At 38.0% G+C, this 24,809-nt stretch overlaps 4 protein-coding genes across 4 annotated transcripts; 2 read left to right on the plus strand and 2 right to left on the minus strand.

The window, feature by feature from the left end:
• Nucleotides 1-815: 815 nt before the first annotated feature.
• On the minus strand, nucleotides 816-4,466 carry aldh7a1 (aldehyde dehydrogenase 7 family, member A1). The gene is made up of 2 exons (XM_059340969.1): nucleotides 4,316-4,466; nucleotides 816-2,963 (listed from the first exon to the last, which is right to left on the minus strand). Exon 2 carries the CDS (start codon nucleotides 2,956-2,958, stop codon nucleotides 1,330-1,332), a length of 1,629 nt encoding a protein of 542 aa, XP_059196952.1. The 5' UTR covers nucleotides 2,959-2,963; nucleotides 4,316-4,466; the 3' UTR covers nucleotides 816-1,329.
• actl6a (actin-like 6A) lies at nucleotides 4,378-15,520 on the plus strand. The gene is made up of 14 exons (XM_059340970.1): nucleotides 4,378-4,594; nucleotides 6,454-6,530; nucleotides 8,163-8,337; nucleotides 10,203-10,303; nucleotides 11,162-11,259; nucleotides 11,395-11,489; nucleotides 12,027-12,133; nucleotides 12,707-12,796; nucleotides 12,903-12,964; nucleotides 13,180-13,294; nucleotides 13,428-13,508; nucleotides 13,683-13,778; nucleotides 13,942-14,028; nucleotides 14,737-15,520. The coding sequence occupies exons 1-14, from the start codon at nucleotides 4,570-4,572 to the stop codon at nucleotides 14,815-14,817; spliced, it is 1,290 nt and encodes a 429-aa protein (XP_059196953.1). The 5' UTR covers nucleotides 4,378-4,569; the 3' UTR covers nucleotides 14,818-15,520.
• Nucleotides 15,521-15,976: 456 nt separating this feature from the next.
• On the minus strand, nucleotides 15,977-19,022 carry mrpl47 (mitochondrial ribosomal protein L47). Its single transcript, XM_059340971.1, has 7 exons — nucleotides 18,872-19,022; nucleotides 17,309-17,460; nucleotides 17,157-17,217; nucleotides 16,978-17,074; nucleotides 16,707-16,837; nucleotides 16,521-16,616; nucleotides 15,977-16,354 (listed from the first exon to the last, which is right to left on the minus strand). Exons 1-7 carry the CDS (start codon nucleotides 19,009-19,011, stop codon nucleotides 16,246-16,248), a joined length of 786 nt encoding a protein of 261 aa, XP_059196954.1. The 5' UTR covers nucleotides 19,012-19,022; the 3' UTR covers nucleotides 15,977-16,245.
• Nucleotides 19,023-19,945: 923 nt separating this feature from the next.
• ndufb5 (NADH:ubiquinone oxidoreductase subunit B5) lies at nucleotides 19,946-24,451 on the plus strand. The gene is made up of 6 exons (XM_059341344.1): nucleotides 19,946-20,107; nucleotides 21,912-21,997; nucleotides 22,588-22,654; nucleotides 22,813-22,874; nucleotides 23,116-23,222; nucleotides 24,245-24,451. Exons 1-6 carry the CDS (start codon nucleotides 19,990-19,992, stop codon nucleotides 24,363-24,365), a joined length of 561 nt encoding a protein of 186 aa, XP_059197327.1. The 5' UTR covers nucleotides 19,946-19,989; the 3' UTR covers nucleotides 24,366-24,451.
• Nucleotides 24,452-24,809: the final 358 nt, after the last annotated feature.

A 24,809-nucleotide genomic window follows, 5' to 3' on the forward strand; every position in this document is an offset into this window, starting at 1 on the left:
CTGAGTGGGAGGGTGAGCATATGGGGGGGGGGCATGGAAGATGGAGTAGTATTTCTATTAAAGGGACAGGGTTTATTTCTTTATTCTACAGAAATTACAAGACAGAAAAATTCAGTTATTTATGGAAAATATATAATAACAGTGGAATAACAACTACACTGCTAGACAATGTCATATTATTGTGTTTATGTATGTTTTATGTATAAGGGGTGACATCACAGGTGAATGCATTAAAACAATTTAATGTGCCCAGTTGATTAGCTAAATTAAGATTATTATTTATATATTACAAGTTTCTTGAAATCACACGTTTAAATATGCAAAAAAATGAATTACTTAATGGAATATTTTGCTGAATAAAGAAGAAATCTAAAGTGTATACACCTTCCTGTGTATTTTGAATGTTTTAGTGTCTGAAGGAATGTTTTCTGAAGCAAAAGAGCCAAAATCTTAAAATTGGCCAGTGCATGAAAAACAATGTTATGCACATGTATTGTCTTGCCATAATATTATTTATCTTATGTGTACAAGATTTATGATTTCAAATAAAACTATTTGTGGTTACCTGCAGAAGGGATTTAACTGGTCTTAAATACGTTTTAAGAACAATAAGATCCAAGATGCAAGCAATTACAGAGAAATTGAAGTGTAATTAGAAATTAACTTAATTTAATAATTAAATAAAAGTTTGGAGAAAACATTTATCTAATCGATAATGCATGTGCTGATGTTAATGTCTCACTGGTCCAGGTTTTAGGAACTACTGCTTCTTCCATTTTTGAAAATTTACTAAGAATAAGCCAATCAAGTCCACGTCAACATCAAGCCTTTTATTCATCGTTTTATCTGGAAAGCACAATGTGAGATGTAAGCATTATATTCATACTGTAAAGCAGATGCAAATAGTGTTTTAATAGCTACCTTCTGAACCTTTATTTGAGCTATGTTGATTTAATCTTCACATGAATAATTTCAACTCCAGTTTTTCTTCCAAAATATTCACAGATTTATTTTTAAACAGTATAAAGTATCTGGTACAGTCATCTAGCACTCAAATTCATTTCTAAGTGCTAGTAGAAAAGTGCACACCAACATTTGGGGGAACAGTATTTGACCTTTAACACAAAACAATTCAAACCACTATGAATCTGATGCTACAGCCATAGACAATAAAATGATTCCATATTTTGTCCAACTGACCTTTCTGAAAGTGAAAATGCAATGATGAATGTCTAGCATTTGTTAGGAAAGAATCTGAACGGCCACTTAATTAGTTAGTATTGTCCTTTTGGATTTATCTAATGCTTAAACAACAACCCAGCAGAGGCTTCACTCAAACTTGATTCCCTGGGCCAGAGGAAGATCCTTGCTGTAGTTTATCGTGCAGGTTGAACGCCTCATGTACTGCTTCCAAGAGTCACTGCCGGACTCTCTTCCACCTCCTGTGTGTTTCTCTCCACCGAAGGCACCTCCGATCTCAGCTCCACTTGTTGGAATGTTGACATTCACGATGCCGCAGTCGGATCCTTTGGGCCCCAGCCAGCGGAAAACCCGACCCATATCTTTGGTGAAGATGCTGCTGGACAGGCCCTGCTGCACCTCGTTGTTCCAGGCGAACGCCTCATCTTCTGTCTTGAACTTGAGGACGTACAGGATGGGGACAAAGGTTTCCGTGTGGACGATGGGAGCGTCGTGAGCCAGCCCTGTGATGATGGTGGGCTCCACGTAGTTTCCAGGACGGTCCATCACCTTTCCTCCGCACACCACGGTGCCACCCTGCTGCTTGGCCTGCTCAACAGCTGCCAGGTAGTGATCCACAGCTTGTTTGGTGTGCAGAGGCCCATACAGGGTGGTGGGATCCCAGGGGTCTCCGATGCGGACTTGTTTGTAGGCCTTGGCGACCCTCTCGACCACTGCGTCGTGAACGCTCTCATGCAGCATCAGCCTCCTGGTGGTGGTGCAGCGCTGGCCAGCGGTTCCTACAGACGCAAAGACAGCAGAGGGCACCACAAGATTCAGGTCAGCGTCCTCAAACACGATGATGGCGTTGTTTCCTCCGAGCTCCAGCAGCTTACGGCCGAACCTTTCCTGCACCATCATGGCAACCATCTTGCCGACATGGGTGCTACCAGTGAACGACACCAGATCCACCCGCTCGTCCTTCGCCATGGCTGAGCCAATATCGGCACCTCCGCAGGTCATGGAGCAGATGGCACCGGGCAGGTTGTTCTTTTCCAGCACCTCGGCCACAATCTTGGAAACAGCTACGCTTGTGAGAGGCGTTGTTGGAGCTCCTTTCCAGAGACAGACGTTGCCGCAGGTCAGAGCGATGGCGTTGTTCCAGCCATAGACAGCCACAGGGAAGTTGAAGGCAGTAATGATGCCAACAAGACCAACTGGGTTCCACTGTTCGATCAGGGCGTGCCCGGGCCTTTCTGAAGGCAGCATTGGCCCGCCGATCATTCTCGACAGACCAACGGCATAATCACAGACATCAACGTACTCCTGAACCTCTCCCACTCCCTCAACGTAGATCTTGCCCATTTCTAGAGACACCAGGCTTCCGAGGACGTTAATCTTCTTCCTAAGAGCATCTCCAATCTGCCTCACAATCTCCCCTCTTTTTGGAGCAGGAATATCTGCCCACATCTTCCAAGCCTCCTTTGTCTTCTGGACTGTTTCTTCATACTCCGCCATGGTTGCCTGGGTTACTCTGGCAATAGGCTCATTGTTGGCGGGGCAATATGACGTGATGACCTCCCCGCTGCCTCCCCAGCTCCCGTTGTAAACTCCAGGGTTGTCCTCAGAGAGGCCCAGCTCCTTCAGCCAGGAGTATTTGGGCTGGTTGATGAGGAGACCTGACATGGCTGCTGACTGTTGGCAGTGGACAGATGCAAATTTATTCCTTAATAGGAGCCTGCTGTGCCGGGCGAAGGTCAGGGTGAGGCAGCGCTGCATGGGTGCTGGAAGTAAACAGAGTTATAACTTTATTTTACAAGTTTAAGAAGGCTTAAAGAACATTTATATGTCCAGGGCTGCAACGTCCAATTATTCACATAATTGATTCATCTGTTGATTCTATTTTTAGATCTATCAAGCAATGGTGTAGTTGATAATGTTCAGAAAATGATTTATAAAAATGGCTATTACGATTCTTTTTTAGTTTTAAATTCAATAACATAGCTTACAAAAACAAAATAAAATCTGCAAATTCTCACGTAAAAAAAACAAACAAACAGAATCAGACGAATGATTTAATTACTTGATTATCAAAATGTTTCCCCTTTTATTATAATTTCAGTCAATGCATTAATTACTTGTCTTATTATGTTATTTCAGCTCCAGTTCTGTCTTCCTGAGGTCAGGAGTTAAATTTTAATTTTTAAATTAATAAATAACTAAAATATTGCACCAGCTGCATTAAAGCCAAACACAGGATACAGTGAACATGTGCGACAGGGAATGCGGACAGTCAACAGGTGGTGACCAGAGACTGCTAGTATATAAATAGGAGCTTTTTGTTGCAACTCCCCCTGCAAGAATGCATAAAAATAAGAACAATTCACTGATTCAAACTCCTTAAGTTGGAATATTTTCTGCTTTTCGTAGTCTTCGATGGTATAAAACTGATATATTTGGGTTTTGTTCTGTTGGTGACACTGAAAAAAGCAATTTGAAGAGGTCACCTTGTGCTCTTTTCGTATTTTTCTGATATTTAAGAAACAAATTGTGAAAACGCATGGTAATCGTATATATAACTTTTATACAACTATCTATAGTAGAAAGTAAACAACACAAAAGCCACAAGTTCATGAATATGAATGAGCACTGCGACTAGTTATAAATAACAATTCAATTTCGGAGAGTTGTATCACTTTCGTTCAAATAGTTTGTGGATCATATAATCATAGCTCCTGTCAGACTTTAACTATAAGGTCAGCAAGTTACTCAACCGTGCCAAACCTGTGCACATGCGCAGTTACACATGCAACCACGAGGCTGTCGAAACTTGGAAGTTATTTGTTATATAATAAGAACGTTAACACGACAGCATCGCTGAATATTAACCAATAGAATAATTTCACGTTTGCATTTTTTTAATTCCGAATCCCGCTTGTCAGTGTCGCTACTTCTGCAGCATGAAGCGACACTCGACGAGATCAGCGTCAATCATATAGTCTTAACGACCGTGACTCAAGGTTAACAATCACTAACATCCCCATGCTGTTATAAAGTCTGCTTTTACATTATCTGCAATTCTATTTGATTTTTCAAAGTAAGTTTCATGCTACTTATCGGTCAGTTTTCCACTCACGTTGATATAAAGAGCGCAGGGCCACGTCCGCTCCTTAGCATGGAAGTACTTGATGTTGACGTCACAGCTGAAACGGAAGTTCAGGACGCTGTGCTGCATTCTGATTGGACGGCCGCCTCGACGCAGTGTGGCGCCCGCTCGGTTAGATTGATCCATGCTAACAGATTTCCTTTGTTGTGATTAACCGTTACGCGGTTGTGATTCCGCTGTAATAACTTATATTAAGTAAAGTCGCCGTTGAGATAATCTAAACGATGAGTGGCGGAGTGTACGGAGGCGGTGAGTGTGCCCTTACAGTTAAAATAAACGGAACTGTTGTCCACGTTGTCCCGTTTTGAAGCTTTAGCCTGCTATGTAGTTAGCTAGCTAGGCTAGCGGTGCTAACGTTTAGCTCCGCGGTGGACTAAAGTTACATTCTTGCAAACATCGTTGATCAGGATCGTCACGCGTCTAAGAAAGTGTAAATTATCAACACTTTGCCTATGTCGTCTTGTGGCTAGAGCTTAGTTTGTTTAAACAACAATCATATAACCCAAGTGCCGCCGAGCTAGCTAGCTAGCAAGGAAATGAATGAAAGTGGGTTTGCCGAACTCATGAACACATCCAGTTCCGTCAACGTTAACTATAACTTTGCTATAATTGGATGTTTTTTACTTTTATATGCACAGCGCACATTGATTACAATTTCTATAAATATGTCAATGTAACCAGCTGCCTAATCCAACTGCAGTCCTTTGTCGAGATGTTTAAAAGCGGCTGTCTAACATTTGCAGAGGACAACAAGACCCCATAAAGGCAGCAACAGCAACAACAAGCCGTGCCTACCAGCCTTGAAGCAGCAAACATTAGTACAGTAATACATTAACGGAGTCCAGTAAAATAAACAAAACAAAACACAGCCAGTCACTAATATAATGGTACTTGTTACTCTGAACAATGACAATAAAGGGAATTCCGAATTCTAATAACTATAGCCTTTTTTCACATGCAAATATGCTGGACAGCAACAAGACATGGGGCAGAAATAAGATATAACAGTCGTTATGAAGATCCTGATAAAATTGTTAAGAGGTGCTGTTACAAGTTAGTAAATGAATGGTGATGTGACATAACAAACAAATAAGCCATGCAGCATAGAGTTGCATAAATTGGTATATATATATATATATATATATATATATATATATATATATATATCCTTTATTTAACCAGGTAAAAGTCTAGTTGAGATGTAAAAAACCTCAAGAAATCAAGAACAAGTTACAACATTTAAACACAGTTATCATAAACATTTAAATACAAATACAGCCATCACAACAACACTGAAGGAGCCTTAGTAGAGACCTATAAGGAGCAGTCACGCCGACCAAGGGAAATTATTTCTTTATTCTTTAGAATCGATTTAAGTTCACCGATTGTGATCAACTCAGACAATTTCAATTCCTTTTGCAAATTGTTCAATGACAAAGGTGCACATTCACACTACATTCAAGTAAAGTTAAATTAATTTAAAAAGCACATTTAAAAACAACTCAAGTTGACCAATGTGTCAATAGAGGGGGGCAGGTGCTGTTCCACAGTCTGGGCACTGCAACAGCAAAAATTTGGTCCCTTTGTGTTTAAGTTTAGCACATTGTTATAAAGTGCTAATGCATATAAGTTTTAATTGGTAAAGCACAGGTATTGGCCATTAAGACTGATGAGTGCAGATACCTGTTCAAAACACATGGAAGTTTCAGACCTACATTCAAGATAATTCCTTTTGTTGGTGCAAAAAGGGCCATTTTATCCTGGTCCCAGCTTGTTATTATGGTTGGTGGCATACTCTTTGGAAAGATCACCAAAAATGTAATGTATGAACATTACTGGAAGAATACCAGACAAGTCTTCTCAACCTCACAGCTGCAGCCTAAGTTGTTGAATGGGAATGTTTAATGTCTGGCCTAGGTATAAATATCTGTGTTTATTTGCAATTGGTGTGGTGGTGCATATTGTGGGAATTTAAACATTTTTAGGAGGGAGTGAAAAAATATTGTCTTTATGTACTAAATTCTACAGGATTTGAAGATGAAGTAAACTGTACTGAGCTTCTTCTCACATGGATCTTTTTGACAACTTATATCAAATCTTTTCTGCAGATGAGGTGGGAGCTTTGGTGTTCGACATTGGCTCATACACTGTAAGAGCTGGCTACGCAGGAGAAGACTGTCCCAAGGTAAGTGGATCGCTCAAATGACCTGATTAACTATGTGTCTTTTCTTCCTCTGTGCATCTTCGTCTTCCCTCTGGGGGTTCGCCAATGTCAAGAAATGAGGACTGTCACCCTGGAGACAGACGGCATAAATTGAGTTCAGATCATTCTAGAGAGCGCTTGCAAGGTTTAGATTCATCTGTACTTCAGGTGGAGATCTTAAATTGTGTAAACATCAGTTTGATAAGAGAAATTAGAGAGTTAAACACTGATGGCTGTGATCTCATTAATCTGTGTCATCTCTGTAATATTGGCCTCATGCTAATACCACAGTATTGTATGACCTGGTAATCATCTGTAATGAAAATCATTTTTCTTTAACACTATGTGCCATATAATGTTAAACCTGACTACATAACACCCCACCTCACCACCTTCCTGTTTACATATATAATATTGTCCTTCCTGACACACAATCAGTGTGACCTCATTAATGTGAGTAGTCACAGCTCGTGTTTTTTGTTTTTTTTTCAAAGAGAAGCTATGAAAACATGCTTTAGAAATCATGCTAATGATTCCGATCATCGTTCCAGCTAATTATTTTCACAGTCTGTCACAGATATTCAGAGCCCAAGCTGACATATTCAATTGTTTATTATATTAATTTTGCCTAAAATAATTACTTAAATATATGATTGATTATCAAACTCGTCCATTAATTTTCTTTTTTTCCTTCTTTTTGATAAACAAAAATTAAATGAATCACTGAAAGTCTATAATATATATGTATGTACATATATATGTATGTATATATATATATATATGTGTGTGTGTATGTGTATGTATATATATATATATATATATATATATATATATATATATATATATATATATATATATATATATATATATATATATATATATATATAACAAATTCCTTAATGATTGTCCCTCTGTTTTTATGGTATTTTACCCCACCATGAGTGCATTTACTTTGAGTACATTCAGCTCATAACACATGCAGGACTTTTATTATTATATACTTGTAGTGGTGGAGTATTTTCACAGTTTATATGTCATACACGCTTCTTCCATCACTGGATTTTGGTATGGTGATCCATAAATAATCCAAAGTATTTAGAAAACATTACTTTAGTTGGATAATCTAATGGAATGTATTACAGATCATTGATATTTTATTTCAGCTCTAACTATGATCTCTAGTCTGCCCTGAGCTGCTGTAACAGGCCTTTTTCATGGCTTCCTTTCAAACTGCTGTGACATACTGGGATACTTGAATAGAAAAGAGCCCTCCTTCATGTTATTAGTACCACCTGTGCTTTTTCTCTCTATAACAAGCCTGTAGTGAGTCAGACATTGTTTGTGCAAGAGTTAGTCGACACAAGCTAGATCATTCGAGTGAAATCAGGTACTTTTTAAGCATTTCAAAACAGTTGTACACTTTGTCTTTAACAAGTCAGAAGAACATTACCTCACCTTCAGTTTCACATTAATGGGAAATTTGGTCTTCAGCGTTTGGGGTGGGGCTGATCCTCCTGATGAATTTGTGATTTTAGGATTGAAATGTACAAACCAGGGCGTGTGAGAATGTGTCCTGACCTGTGTTGTTTGCGTTTTGTTTCTCTTTCGGCTCAGGCGGACTTCCCCACGGTGATAGGCGTGACTCTTGACCGAGAGGATGGCAGCACGCCCATGGAGACGGATGGAGAAAAGAGCAAGCAGAGTGGCACCACCTACTATATTGATACAAACCAGCTGAGGGTACCCAGGGAGAGCATGGAGGTCATGTCTCCGCTCAAGAATGGCATGAGTGAGTGTTGGCTCATACCATATAATTTTTTTTTCATGCATTAAAATACAAATAACAATTTGTTTTTTTAACGGCCATGTTTTTGTGTCAGAGTTGGGGACTGACCAGGCTGTCTGTTCTGTGCTTGTGCACTGCTGAGCTATAACAGCGTTTACAGCCTATATGAACACACAGGGGTGTGTGTGTAAGTGCATGACCCTTTTTCATGTCATGGTCTGTGATGTTTACCCTGCAATGAATATTTATAATCCTGTCTGCTAGATCCATATCCATAATTAGACTTTTTTTGGTCTGACAGCCGACTTTGTAGATGAACTCATCACAACCCCACTGACGTATAGATGACTGCTGTTCATCATGAATTTTTATGAGATTATTTGAAGACCAAGGCATCTCATTATCATGAGCTCTCCTGTCTAGTGTCCTCTCGGTGGAAGGCAAACCCCTCTTCATGATCATATTTTCCCAGCCTTGTTTGTTGTTGTCTAACCTGTTAATGTTTCAGACATTCAAACAGATGTGAGTCACATATCCAGAGCTTGCCTTGGTGCAGAACTGAAGCTGTTATTTTAAAAAGAGTCGCTGCTGGATTGTGGATTATTTTTCAATGCTTCAATTTGAGATTCTCAATTTAAAAAAAAAAGTTTTCTCTCTGCCCTGTTATTTGTATGTGTGTATGTATGTATGTATATATACATATATATATATATATATATATATATATATATATATATTCCACATCTCTTCAAAGTTATTAAGTAATCAAATATTTGTTAAGTCTAGGTTTTTTGATCTGATGTATGGATCTTATGTTATCAGAGGAACAAGCTGAGCAAACATTAGTCCTGTGTCCACTGAGCAGTGTCAGAAAAATACAGATTTTTTAGCATGAAACTGCTTTATTCGGGGGTTTTTTATATTTAATTTTAAATACTTCCATTTGTTTTTGAGAGGAGGAGGCTTCTGTGGATAATTTGGCTTCCGGTAACAAACTTACAGAAAGATGAACACTAAGGCATTTTAACCGGGAAATTCTGAATACAATTACAACAATGGTAGAAACTCCCTTTTCTCACTACTTCACCACATCACCAAAGTCCGTAATTTTTTTTGTTTTAATTGAGAGACCTGTCAGTGGCAGCAAATCACATATAATCACAATCTGAAAAAAATAGTTAAATTAATTTCCTCTCTATTGACCAATAAAGTTATTGTCAAATTATTTCCGCTTTGTCCAAAGCATTTAACAGAGCCCAAATTCTCCAAATTTTGCCAGTTTGTATGATTTCTGTCACCTCAGTAGTGTTGCTGACAGCGGATATGAAATGAGCGCTCTGCTGCACTGACCTAACTGATGATGCTCATCAGAATCTGGTCCAGTGATGTTTGGCTGTGAGGCTATTTAGAGACGAGTATGACACCGATCTTAATTGCAGCAGAACAGCACTTTGGGACCACAGGCTCCCTCAGAGGGCTGACCTGGAACATTGGTGCCTGATGCCCAAATTATTATCTAAAAAAGCTCATCATCGCTCTATTTTCTCCTTCATCTGACCCAGTAATGATGATGATGATGAAAGATACACATTTTTTGTGACGTTAATTTTCCTGAGTGCATGTTATAAAAGTAAAAACACATGTTGACACCATAGCTGCTAGGACTTCTACATGTGCAAAGAAAAGGATTTTTCTCAGTTCAAAACACCTGCATTTTTTCCCAATAACTGCACATTATTTCCTCAGACTTAGCTTTCTCATGTTAAGCGCAGATGATTGTTGGTCCTTTGTTTTCACCTGCATAATTGCCACAGTAATTTGACATTAAACAAGCCCTGTCCTTATTTTGTCTTCTGTCCCTTTTACAGTTGAGGACTGGGACAGTTTCCAGGCCATTTTGGATCACACCTACAAGATGCACTTCAAGTCTGAACCCAGTCTGCATCCGGTGCTCATGTCAGAAGCCTCAGTGAGTCAGCAAATAGTGTTTATTCAAACTTATCAGCAAACAGCAAATGCTGGCAGATTTAAAGCTTTGTTCTGTCTTAAATATGAAGCTTGAGATATTTATTTTAGCCATAATTCACATATTGTCACCTTCCTAAAACAATGGCCTATATCTTTTTGGTTGTTTTTTTTTTTTTTTTTTTTTTTTTTTTGCCTAAATTACTATCTCATGCCGCTGGCCCCCTCTGCTAAAATCTCCAGAAAAACCTGAAAAATGACTTTGTTTTAAAGGAACACTCCACTGTTTTTTCATATTAAAACATGTTATTCGGTCAAGCAGTAATATCATCACTCCTGAGGGGAGAAGATTTTTCAGGAGTGATGATATTACTGCGCCGAGTCGAAGTGCTCCCAAGTGCTATTCCGCCATACATTATAGTTATCCTTTTTATCTGCTTAGAAAAGCGGCACGTTTTATTTTGTGTCACCATACTTGGTCGTTTAACTACTCGTGTAGCTGTATTTAAATAGGGAAAACGTGGAGGAGTTTGGTCGCTTCTAACTGTCCATCTGTTTGGATCCTAATGAATGAACTGGGCTAAGCTAAGTGCTAGCCAAGTGGCGCCGCGTGCCAGGGCGATTGAGTGCACGCATTGAGACGCAAGAGGTCTGTATCAACTCGTCTTACTTGACCGAATAACATGTTTTAATATGAAAAAACGGTGGAGTGTTCCTTTAAGAGGGTGTCGATATGTTGATGTTAGGATTATAAGTCATTACTTTTTTGTCCTTCGCTGGTCCTCTGCTCCTCAAGAGGAAACATTTTAAGTTTTAACAGTGCTATGCTGACAATAATGTATCTTCTGTTTTGTGTCCGCAGTGGAACACACGAGCGAAACGAGAGAAGCTAACAGAGCTGATGTTTGAACATTACAACATTCCTGCCTTCTTCCTCTGCAAATCTGCTGTGCTGTCTGCGTATCCTTTACGATTTCACTTCATCCAGAAAAGGATGGGAGACTAAACTAAAATGAGTCATTCCATTTTACCATTTACTGTTTTTATAATTGTATTGTGAACTGTATTACATGTCCTTAACTCGTAGTGTGTCAGCTTTGCCAATGGGCGGTCTACAGGCTTGGTCCTAGACAGCGGAGCCACACACACCACAGCTATTCCAGTGCATGATGGCTACGTCCTGCAGCAAGGTGAACAATTATCATTGATTATTTATTATAAGATGGTGATCTATCTGCTTGGTTTCCATTACAGAGGCACAGATTTGTTTCACTGGCACTAAAGGTGGATTAAATAACAACAAAAACCAGCTTCAGTATCAGTTAAAGTCAGATTAGTATTTTAAACATTGGTATGAACTTTGATTTTCCCAATCAGTGCATCCGTAGTTTACATATAAACCAAGGAGGGGATAACTCACCTAAGAGGAGTAATTGAAACTTGATGCATCTGTTATCTTCTATGATTTATGTCGCCATCTGCTGGTTGGAGCTTGAATCTCAGGCCTGCCAACGTTTAGTTATAACAAACTTCTGTTAACGTTTAATTACTTTATCAGGCTGAAACTAAAGCCCTTTCTAAAGCAACAACATACGATTTATTGTTAAGTGATTTTTATCAAGTTTCAATAAAGTATGGAGACGTTGTATTATATGTAGACATGGTAGAGATCCACTGTGTTCCTTCAAGTCATGTGTTATGTTTGTTTGTTTTTTTGTCTCTGACAGGCATCGTCAAATCACCCCTGGCTGGAGACTTCATGAGCATGCAGTGTCGGGAGCTATTTCAAGAGTTAAATGTTGAAATAATCCCCCCTTACATGATTGCATCTAAGGTAAGAGAACATTGTTTTAGAGAAACTCATTTCAGGTGAAACAGTACATTTTTACTGAGGCAGTGATGTGCAGGATGAATAAAGGTGGTTTCTTACAATACTCTTGAATGAACATATGGTCATTTAATAAGGCAGTCAAGTTGTGTTTTGAATGTTAAAATAAATCCATTCATACAGAGATGTAGTGATTTTTTTTCCTGTTTGGCCTTTTTTAAATTTTCAAATGTTCCCTGTAGATTTGATTAACTGTCTGTTTGGATAAGCATTAACATTCATTTTTTTTTTAAATAGGGTGATCATAATGTTAGCTCTGTTCTCTTGCTGATGTACATGCATCATATGTACATAAATTATTTATTTATTATTAATTATTTGTATATTATAAAAAACAGTTGGACCAGATTAATAAAGAACAAGCCTATCTCAAGTTTGTAATCAAATACAAAACAAATCCTAAAATTTGATCAGGAAGATTAAGCTTTGCTCATTCCTGTGTGTTATGTGCCTACAGAGTCAGTATTCTTTCTTATTGTTCAAACCAGACAATGTCAGCCACATCGTTTGTCATTACAGGATGGCGTGCGAGAGGGATCACCAGCCAGCTGGAAGAAAAAAGAGAAACTACCTCAAGTTACCCGATCATGGCACAACTACATGTGTAACGTAAGCAGCAGACTCATAGACTTAAACAGTAAAATAGGAAATGTTGATTTGGTTGGTATTTGCTGTACCGAATTTGTGCCAACTTGCCTTTTTGTAATGTTTGCAGTGTGTGATCCAGGACTTCCAGGCATCTGTGCTGCAGGTGTCAGACTCGCCATATGATGAACAGTAAGAGCATTATTTACTCTTTAATCTGTCAGTTATGTTGACATTTACTTTGACACTTAGCTCATTGAGATTTAATGCTAAAAGTAACTCTCTTCTGAAGGTTTTAAATATTATCCCAAATGAAATAACTCACAGGTTACTCACTCTCACTCTCACTCTCACTCTCACTCTCACTCTCACTCTCACTCTCTCTCTCTCTCTCTCTCTCTAATCAGGGTTGCTGCCCAGATGCCCACAGTGCACTATGAGCTCCCCAACGGCTACAACTGTGACTTTGGAGCTGAGAGGCTCAAGATACCAGAGGGGCTGTTCGACCCGTCTAATGCCAAGGTGTGTGCTTTAATATGTTTCAGACAAAACTGCCCAACATACTGCTTTAAATGAGGAAAGCTCTGTCATGAACGGTTGTTTAAAGTGTGTTGCTTTTTATGTGTTATGAATGAATTTGTTTTGATCACTTCAGGGCCTGTCTGGAAACACCATGCTGGGAGTCGGCCACGTGGTGACGACCAGCGTGGGAATGTGTGACATCGACATCCGGCCGGTGATTACCTACATGTTTTAAACATGCGTTAGAGTTTTTTCTTCTCTCTGGACTTTGGGACCTGGACTTGAGTTTAACTTCATCCTTTTAAATGAGGCTCCTTATTTGAAATGAATGACTTAAGCAATGCTTGAACAAAAGAAAGTTGCTGAACCTTTTGACTTTGTTTCTCAGGGTCTATACGGCAGTGTGGTGGTGACCGGAGGAAACACGCTCATTCAGGGCTTCACAGATCGACTGAACAGAGAACTGTCTCAGAAAACCCCCCCGGTGAGTTAATACCCCACACAGTCTGATTAAATTTGTTATCTTATGACTGCAGCTAAATTTGATTTCAATTCACACTAGAAGTATTGATTAATGCGTAATTTCTGATCTTAAGCACATCTTTAAACGTATACATATATATAACAACGTTGCCTGTGTTTTGCAGAGTATGAGACTGAAGCTGATCGCCAACAACACTACAGTGGAGCGCCGGTTCAGTGCCTGGATAGGAGGCTCCATCCTGGCATCACTCGTAAGGACACAGCTGATAAAACTTATACATATTTACTTGAATATTATAAAAATATATTTTCTTTATGATGGTCCTGAACCATGAAGCAGCCACGAGCAAATGTTTTTCTCCATAGGAGCAAAAGGCTCTTGGTTCTTTAAGCCATAGTGCTCCTCTTGCAGAGATTTAAAAAGAAAGTTTTGAGTTTATCTCTATGGTCAGCTGAAACGTTGCACAATATACCACAGTGATCCTAGAGTCACTGTTAACAACAGCAAGGTTACTTTAAACTCATATGTTTGTGCAGGATCTACCAGGTTCTGCTGGTGATGATTTTCTTTAAACCGATCAGTGGTCTGCAGTGTTTTAACTCCACTTTTTAGTATCGGCTAAGTTCACTTGAAACCTCTGCTGAGGCCCAGTACCAAGTACTGACCTCAAGGTTTGCTAAAGGAAAAACAAAATTTGCTTTGCACTGGAAATGCAGGATAACATAGGTGGACTTGGGTTTTTTTTTTGTTTTTAGGGGGAAAAAGGCATATTTTTGTTGAAAATTGGACCCTGTAATTTATTATTATATACCTGTAATTTGATGAAAGTGGTGACAAAATGCATGAGAACTGTATTCACACATCCAATTTGCTTATCAACTGTGTCTTTTAGTTGTGTGTGTGTGTGTATTCCTGCCTCTCCTACTCATTTATTCTTATTTGTTTCTCTGTCTCCCAGGGAACCTTCCAGCAGATGTGGATCTCCAAACAGGAGTACGAAGAGGGAGGAAAGCAGTGTGTAGACAGGAAGTGCCCTTGATTTGATGCCCACCCTCTCATTACTTTTTTGCCACAAGCTGAACATCATGAGTCGTTCACCTCTGACCCTGGACTCAGGAACACCCACGGATGATTGCTAATGTTTTGTATGACTTGTTTTAAAAAAAGAGAATTGAGTTTGTCCACACACCGCCTGTCTCGGATTTTATTGTGAAAATCAGGCAAACATCTACAAAGCAAATTGTCACCAGGATGAAATGGGGTTTAAGTTCCTTTGTGTATGTCATTGCAGTCAGTCTGTTGCCTTATTTTTTAGATTGTTGGGAGTTTTGTGGAAACCTTGCATCTTTAAAAAGTTTCTGGAACTGAAAATGTTGGATCTTGAACCTACTGTCTCAATTTAGACAGTGGGATGATGAAAAGTGTGTAGGACCTAAATCAAGTTTTTTTTTATCAATATGGATAAACATGAGAAACATTTTCCGTGCAAGGTTTCTGCAGAATATTGACAAGGTAAATTTGGGTGATGTGTATTTGGAGGAACAACCCCACGGTTTGAGGTGCAAAATATCTTCTGTTCATGAGCCTTTTATTTTTTGTGTAGTAAGTTAACTCATCAGAAGCAAAGGCCAGTCAGCTCCTGCCTCTGCTTATTGTCAACTCAAATAAATCTGTATTTAATTTTCACTTTGCTTGTCATTGGCTACATATGGTCTTGGTTAATAAAATCTGTTTTTGTTAAATGAGTGTGTGATAAAAGTATAATTCACTTTTGCATGTTTCCTGTATTACATTAGTGTAAATTTGCATTAACATTTAAAAAAAATAATCCAATCCTTAAAGCTCGGGTAAGAAGCTTTTTCATATATTGTCAGACTTTTGAGCCCTCTCAGGACAAGTCCATTTCTTTTTTAGTCCTATTTTGCTTTGCAGAAAGTACAAATAAAGTCAGATCTTTAGATTTGAGATGTTTGACTTGCCACAAGTTGGTTTCTGACTTCCTAAGAAGGCAGCATACACCGACTATCAGAACTGGTTTTCTGGAAGTTTGGTAAATCTGCATCAGCTATATTTAACAGTACAGTGTCATTAGATGTAATGTTAATATAAATATAGGTTTCATATAAGTAGTTTAAAGATATGCAACAATAATGTACTGGGTTTTTAAAAGAAAACTTAAGAAACAATTTTATGGACAATTTAACATGAGGAAAAGTCAATACATGACGTGCGTTTTAATAGAAACAGCGAAAAAACATTTCAGGGTGACGTGGCATAATTTATCAAATAAGAGCTGCACAAATACACTCATATTCCACATAATACAACTGTTTCAAACCACCTTCAGTTACATGACATGAGCCGATTCAGATGCAAGTATTCATATTAACTCAGGAGATAAATTCAGACATTTTTCAGGCTCACAGCTGGCCAAAACTCCTTAACTGTAAAATGTGCTCTTGAAATTTCATGATGAGACTTTCATTTGAGGAAACCTCTCCTTGAGTTTGGACTGAGTTTCTTTCTTATAGTTGCGTTCTCTGGCCCTCTCTCGAAGTCGCTTCTCAATGCGCAGCCTGCAAGACAGAAAAATATGTAAACGGGAATAAATCAACATTTTGTTTTAATGTAAGAGAACAGGAATATAACTGCATAATTTAGGGTTAAACTCTTCACACACACACACCTTTTAAATCGACTAAAACACCCTTTGCACTATATAAAAAGAGCACTATGCCTTACCTTATGTGTGGTTCAACAAAATTGGGTGTGAAGAACTTCTTTCGCTTATAGCTTTTGTTCATGTACCAAGGAATAGCATACTCTTTGAATCGATACCTGACAGAAAGAAAACAAGAGTACATCAGTGATGACATTTCATAGACATTTCTCCATGTGATATAACATATACGGTGAATCGGCCCTCACCAGAAGACATGTCCAAATAAGTTCCTCCTCCAGGCTCCTGGTCTGCCTTTCTCCTGTCCTGTCTGCAGCAGTCGCAGTGCACTCTCTCTCTCCTGCACCACCGTCTCCAGTCTGATCATCGACCGCTCAACCTGAGAGGAAGAAGACAGCAAGAATAATCTCAGTCAGGGCTACGACCTCAACATAAATAACACCCACAAACCCTGCATACCACAAAGCTGATCTGTCAAATAAAATAATGGCTGACATGTCACTTTGATATCATACCAACCTTCCTGATTCTTTCTGGACTCGGCATTTGAACCCTTTGTCTTTTTGCTTCCTGTTCAAGTGTGAGCAGCATGTTCTTTTCTTTTAACAGCATGTACCTGCGACAGAGCGAGAGGGTTACACACACCTGAAACATGTTAAAACAGTGTGAAGCACCTGTGTGATCTCAACAGTGCTTACCAAAGTTTGTGTAAATCTTCATTGCTCTTTGTTCTCAGTTGTTTGGCAGTCCATGGTGCACCTAAAAAATGTTCAAACAAATTTGTATTTAAAAAGCAACAAGCAGACCATTGTGGAGGCATGAGATTGCTGAATGCTAGAAAATGTTTTACCTGACTTCACCTTGTCCTCTCCCCAGTTGTCAGGAAAGTCAAAGAACTCGTCCAGCCCTCTCCTGCTGATGGTTGTGTGCAGGGCTCGACACTGACCCACAGAGCTGGTGGGACTGAACCAAGACAGGGCAGCGAGCGGAGACTTTTCCCTGCTGGGTACAAAATAAATTAATATAACAAGACTTAAAAAAGGATTATTCACCCTAAATGACAAAGTGCTTGTTTTTAAGTAAATCTGAAACAAGTGTATAAGGTTTCTCTTAAAATATTGTTAGAAAAACTTTGACACATTAAAACATAATGAAAGGATCATAAAGTAACAACAGATGTTAGACTATTGTGTGTGTAAAATACCAAGAGCCAAATAACTTCAAAACAGAAAAGAGTACTAGCAATTGGTAATTGCCATTTTGGGGTTAATGGAAATAAATAAAGGAGCTTCTGGGTCTCACTTTACAAAGCTTTGTCTGGAAAAAAATGCATGTTATTTTCTGAAAAACATCAGTATATTTAGAATATTAGTATGGGAGGCCATTTCTGCCAATGTGATTTTACATAATTGATCCTGCAAGTCATTATAATGCAAAATAATGCTTTTTCCAAATAATGACTTGACTGAAAATAATAAGTGACTTATCTTGTAATGTCTTAGTATCTCATAATAATGAGTTAGTATGCTAGTAAAAGCTGAAGCTTTTATGTTGAGGTACTAAGTTATTATTTCATATATTATTTCATTGTTTCCCATGATAATGACTTAAAGGGTCTTTACTTTTTTGATGAAAACAAATCTGAGTCTATGAGAAACTTTCTCAAATAAATAACTTAGAATCTCATAATTATTATGGCACATCATCTCATAATAAAGAGACACTTTAAAAGGTTTCATGTTCAGCATGGGCTTCCGTTAGTTGTAGCCTGTGATGACTTCCTGTCTTTAACTACAGTACAGTACAGTAAACACAATGATTTAGAACATTAATGACACTTTGAAGTAACATTAATGCTCATGATACTTGTCATGTCATGTTTCTGACAGGCTTGTGTGACTCTTATGTAGACACCTTCAAAATAAAGTGTTACCATAGCTTGCTTAAGTCAAAAAGGCATGTTTAAAAAACACACACAGTGTTATTACTATGCCAATAGCCATCCTTTGTTACATCCTTTTTGAGTGAAATGATCAATAAATGTCATATGTTACACTTTTGGTGAAGTTTTTTGTGTTTCCTGCAAAACTTGAAAAAATTAGTTAGGCGATTATTTTAACAGGGTGACGATATTCTTTTTCAACTGAACTTTTGGTCGATATCGCCCAGCCCTAGTCTCTACGTTTATCCAATGTCAACGGATTAATTTAACAAATGTCTGCAGATAGCATCATGCATTTAAAACTCGAAGATACTTACCTTTATTAATTGTGACAGTTTATTTAGTTATTAGTATTTATTGCTTTTTATTGAGGTCAAGACAAACTGTCACTGAGGTGTTAGCTGGCTGTGAACACGTTCACGTTAACGACACCCAACATGTCGTGTTTCACTGACTGAAACAGCGGCTTACCTGTAAAGTTGAGGCTGGTATCTGGTCACAGCAGCAGCAGCAGCACATTGCTGAGTGTTTATCGCCGAAGATATCCTAAAAACATTTTGAAACTGCTTGCAAAGAGTCAAAACGCGTCCTGCCGATGAGGACGCCGCCATCTTTGCCGTTCGTCCTTCCCACAATACCCATCTTCTTCTTCTTCTTTGTGTTGTTTTATGGCGGTTGACAAACAACTTTTTGGTGTATTACCGCCACCTACTGATATGGAGTGTGGACCGGGACTTTACACATTCCTGAGTTTAACTAAATAATAATAAAATAATAATAATAAAAATAAATTAATCAATTAATTTAAAAAAAAAAAAAGGAGAAAGTACATAAATTATATTCTCTCTATTAATCTTGTTCTCCTAAAATACTGTAACAAAAAGGAATAACATTTCTCCTCTGAACTTCTTTGTAAAAGATCCCGTAAATCAAAGTTCAACTTAATTTCTTTAAGGTTCAATATCAGTTCCCTTCTCTCCTGATCATACTTCTGACAATAAAGCATCACATGTTCTAAATTTTCTTCTTCATTACAATATTGACATCTTCCCGAATTGCGTTTTCCCATTTTAAATAGTGTACTGTTTAATGCTGTATGACCCAATCTTAATCTGGATATTATTGTTTCCTCTTTTCGTGTTCTCCCCACGCTTCTCATCACACCTACTTTTCTTTGAATTCTATATAACCACCTTCCTTTTCTCTCTTCTTCCCACTGCTTTTGCCACCTTCCTTTCAATTTGCACTTGATTATAGTTTTCACTTCTGTTTTACTAAATGGAACCCCGATATCAATATTAATCCTTTTTGTTGCTTCCTTTGCACATTTGTCCGCCAATTCATTTCCTTTGATCACAATACCCATCATGCATTCCTGTACACCAAAAACATATATTTTAAATGATTTTATTTTTCAGTTATTGATACATATTTATGTTTTAACTTGTTTATACATGTTTTACATAATAATTCCAATAAATTACAATGCATTTAAATGTATCTACCCATATTAAAGATGGTGGTTTCCGCTTGGCTCTTTCATCAACCAATCAGGGACCGTGTTGTTGAGCGGTCGTTTCTCAGTAGAGATGGTGGGCATGAGCCTTCTCAGGTCTGTAGCTGCTTTTGCAGCCAGACGCAGTCCTCTGAAATCTGGAAATAATGCCGCAAATTTGCTCACTCGAGCAATCCCGCGGACAGATACAGGTAAGAGACACTGGTAGTTGAAGGAGTGAGGAGTTTGAGCCTAAAGGTGGCCGTCTGTTCTTATGACCTTGTATCGGGACTTGTTAGCTTGCTAATATTAGCTAGCAGGCAGCGTTTGTCCTGCTGTCAACAAAGCCTACAAAGTAGGTCGGTGCTTCAATAGTTACAAGTAGCTGCACATTCTTATCTTATCTGTGAGCTATGTTGAGAAATGCATTGAGGAAACCTTTAAAATCAAATTATCTGACTCCAACACAAATGTTCACCTATTTATCTGGACCGATCGTTTGATTTGATCGTTTGATGAGCAGGAGACGTCCGAGTTCTCAGTTTAGCTTCATTTTATTACAACAAACAAACGTCAAGAAATGTGCCGTTTACAGAGTCTCTGGGTTCAATCCACACGCCCCTGATTACACAAAGGCTGGTCAGTTCATGACGCTGAACGCCATCTACTTTCCCTGAACCCTTTTTTATAACCTAACAGAGGTTTAATTTCAATTTCAATCCGCAGATTTGCTAGTTTATTCAATATGTGGACACGTCATGTCACCAAGCAGAGAAGACCGTTATCTTTCTGCTCAGCACACCATGTCCGTGACCTGACCTGGAACAAAACTTTCAAAACACAAACTCCTGACTTGATATGACCTGCAGAGATGTTATTGGAGACACAGATATTGCAACAAATAATAAAATATAAAACATAAAGTAGGGCACAGGAAGGTTAAGCAGATGGAATAAATGTATTATATATCTTAAATTTATTTAGAGTAATCATAGTTTTAAAACAATATTAGCACATGATCATTGTAGCAAAGCATCTTGCATGATTAATCTATGAATGCACAGAGAGGTTACATACACAATTAATGAATTACACACGCATAGACAGTGACGTACGTCAACAGATAGTGACCCCCACCCACAGAGACAGAATAACAGATTATTTTAACATACTTCAATAGTCACGAGTAGCTGCTCATTCTTATTTGTGAGCTACAACATTTTTAAACCATCTTTATTTTCAATAAATAGTATGTTGTAGCCTTTGTAATAGATGTTTCATAGCAGTTGAATACCAATATCATCTCCTCATATGTTTGTCAAATTACTCATACTTTAAAAAAAAATTAAACACACATTATACACCTAATTTTACCAACTTGTGTAATGTAAAATTAAATATCAGGGAAATGTATTTACACTGTATTTGTAGACACCACAACACCATAAAATCAATTTGGTTCAACAGGGTATAACGTTGCTTAGAAACCTTTTAAAGAGTCCCATCACTTTTCTTTTGCCAGTTAATGATTTATTTGTAAGTATTTGGGTTTGTTGTTTGTGTAGTTCTGTGTTTGATATCTTGTTTTCAAGATATTCTCCGTATTTTTAATTCACTAATATGCTCCTATTTATTTCTGTCTATTATTTATTTGTGTCTTTGTAAAGCACTTTTGTCAGTGTTTCTTTCCAATGTGAATATCTTAACTTGACAGTTTACCACACAATTATGTTTACCTTAATAGATATCATAATATAGTTATATTGAGATAAATCTGTGGTAACGATCATGATGGTGATTTTTTTTTTCTTCTATATTGCCTATCCCTGATTTTCTGATAAGAAGACACATTTGAGGAGTGATCATTAGCATTTTGGATAATCATTTCTAATCATTATCAATCAGTCTAGTCTAGTCTTGTATCATGACCTCAATACAATGTCAAACAAACATCCATCTTTTAATTGTGAAATACATGGTCAAGAGTCAGACACTTTCCCCTGCCTTTTCTTGCAGTGGCCGTTCGTTGGGGTCATGGAAAGAAGAAAATGTTTACCATCGGACCCAGTAAATTCTATGACACAAGATTTATGAACTTACTGGTGAGTACTGTAACATTGTCTCATTCATTTTTCTGTAATCCTGACAAATCTCGAAGGCAGTCTTCATAAACAGCCATGTTACACTGAAGTTAAGCCCTGCTTTACCTATGCTTTTGACAGGGATATTAAAAGCCTTTAATTTAATATTTAGCCCCCCGTCATTTTTTAAAGTTGTATCCTTGGATGCATTTGCACCACTATTAAGAACTGCTGGAATTTACTTATTGAATCCACATAATAAATAACATGTTTCACACCTTAGGAAGAGTTGTACAACAAACAAAGTGACAATATACATTGATTGCCGTGGGTATAAATTATTTCTGCAAACTTTATTTGTTGCAATTACATTTATACAGTGAACCGAACATTTTGTTTGAATTTTACTTTTAAAATGCTCTACAAACCCTGAATTGAAGTCCAATAAAAGTAAATCAATGCAATGCATAAACTTTCAGCTACATTTGTGTCGAAGTAACAATTATTACTAACATGTTGGCTTCGTTAGGCCTCCAGTATTGGTCACTCCTCATGCAGAACAACATCACCATTTTAAATATTTAATTTTCTCTTCTCATTTTGCTTCTCAGTATTTTTACACCCTGCTGACCGGCATTCCTGTGGCTATTATTGTCACATGTGTGAATGTCTTCATCGGTAAGTGAGGAGATTTCTTCTAGGCTTTTTGTGCATTTCACTTTTTTACTTTGATCAGTTCATCATTTTTTATAACTTAAAGATGTTTAATGAGTAAATCAAAAGACGTTGCATGAGAATTTGAACTGAGTGTGATTGTGTTGTGATGTGTTGTGAAGGTGAGGCAGAGCTGGTTGAAACTCCTGAGGGCTACGAACCTGAATACTGGGAGTACTACAAGGTACGTAACTACTGAAGCATCTCATGTAAAATCTACAATCTACAGTGTCATTTAGCAGACACTTTTATCTGAAGCGACTAATGTCACAGTAATTGTTCAACTAATTGATTTCTTAATTTAAATAAAAAATCTGTGATTGTTAACTTGGCACTCATTACACATGCACTAATTTACAATAAAGCAGCAGTCTGTGTTCAAATAAAAATGCCAAAAACCCTGTTTATCTTGTGTGTCATGGCAGCACCCCATCACCAGGTTCATTGAACGGAACCTGTATAATACTCCCGTGAAAGACTACGAAAAGATGATGGCTATTCTCCAAATAGAAAAAGAGAAGGCAGACATGAGGTGAGTTTTAGTACCGGTGGTTTATGTTGTTGCCTCTGTGGTAAAATACTGTCTCAGGCATGAAGACCAGAATGATACAGGCTCATGAAGATGTTTCTAACTGTCCTTAAACATCTTCAGCAACAGAGATTGATTTACGTTTTAGAATCAAGACGAAAAAGATGACTTTTTTTCTTATATTGAAGTTGGCAGTCAGATCAAAACTTGTACTGATTTTTATGGAATTTGTGATGCTAGAAATGTCATCTATTCCAACACCAGTGAAAATGATGCTACATGTGTTACTTTTAAAAAGTCAAGTACTGTCATGTTTTCAGAATTTAGGCATCAACTTGGTAGTGATGTATTGGTTCTTGTGATGCAACAAGTATGAATGCATTATAAGGGAGCAGCCCAACAATTTTGTGGAATCTTTTTATTTCTACCATTGAATTAGTTCATTTGAAGACCCCTGTAAGTTAAACATGTAGATTAATACTGAAGACATCAAAATTATGAAAGAAGACATATGGAATTATGTTGCAGAAAAAGTGTGAAACAAACCAGAATATGTTTTACACAGCTTTACACATTTCTGTCCTCAGTCAGATTCATGAGGCGATCACCTGGAATGGTTTTCAGTCGCAGGTTGTCAAGAGTTAAATTGTGGAATTTTTTGCCTTCGTAATGTGTGTGAGACCATCAAAGCAAGAGGGGGCTACTTTGAAGAATGTAAAATATAAAAGATATTCTGGTTTGTGTAACATGTTTATCGTTTACTACATAATTCCATGTGTTCCATCATAGTTCAGATTAAAAAAAAAATTTTAATCTTCAATGAAGAAAATATAATAGAAATAAAGAATATTCATTAAAGGAGAAGGTGTGTCCAAACTTTTGAGCGGTAGCATATAACCATCAGACATGTTTCTGTGAGATATTCAGTGTACAAGGTTTGACTGAAGAGAGACGTCATTGGTTTGACTCGTCTTCCCTTTCTGTAGCATATTGTCAATAATTCCCTGCCTGTTTGTCATCAATAGACTGCAGCAGCTGGAGGTGCGACGACACATGAGGGCAAAGGGAGACGGCCCCTGGTACCACTATAACACCGCCGACAAGGAGCTCGTTGACAAAAGCCACAAGTCATCACCTGACTACTAACCCAGAGGCGTCTGCCATCAGTACATCACGCTGTTCAATCTCACTGTTTGTACATTTTCCCCCGTAAATAAAATATCTATAAGGAATCTGATAGTGTGTCCTATGGTGTTATTTGCTTCATGCTGCAAAGATGTTTTTACCTTTTAGTATTTAGAGCTGTTTGGTGTGTGAAGTTAGAATGCAGGGCAGAGGTAAGTAAGATCTTTCTGTGTGAAGCCTGAATGTGCTCTCTCTGTATCTCTGGATGCTTCTGTGTCATGCCGAATGAGGGAATTGGCCATGTAGCCGTTAATATAAGTGTGAGTGCTTGTCTGTCTACATGTGTCAGCCCTGTGATGGAGTGACTGTTGGCCTTTCACCTGGTATGTGAGGGGATCATCTGAACTCTCACCACCCTCAACAGGACGACCTTATTCGAGTTAAAGCAACACAATATAATAAAGT

This window comes from Centropristis striata, chromosome 9, assembly GCF_030273125.1.
Source record: "Centropristis striata isolate RG_2023a ecotype Rhode Island chromosome 9, C.striata_1.0, whole genome shotgun sequence".
Classification (NCBI taxonomy): Eukaryota; Metazoa; Chordata; class Actinopteri; order Perciformes; family Serranidae; genus Centropristis; species Centropristis striata.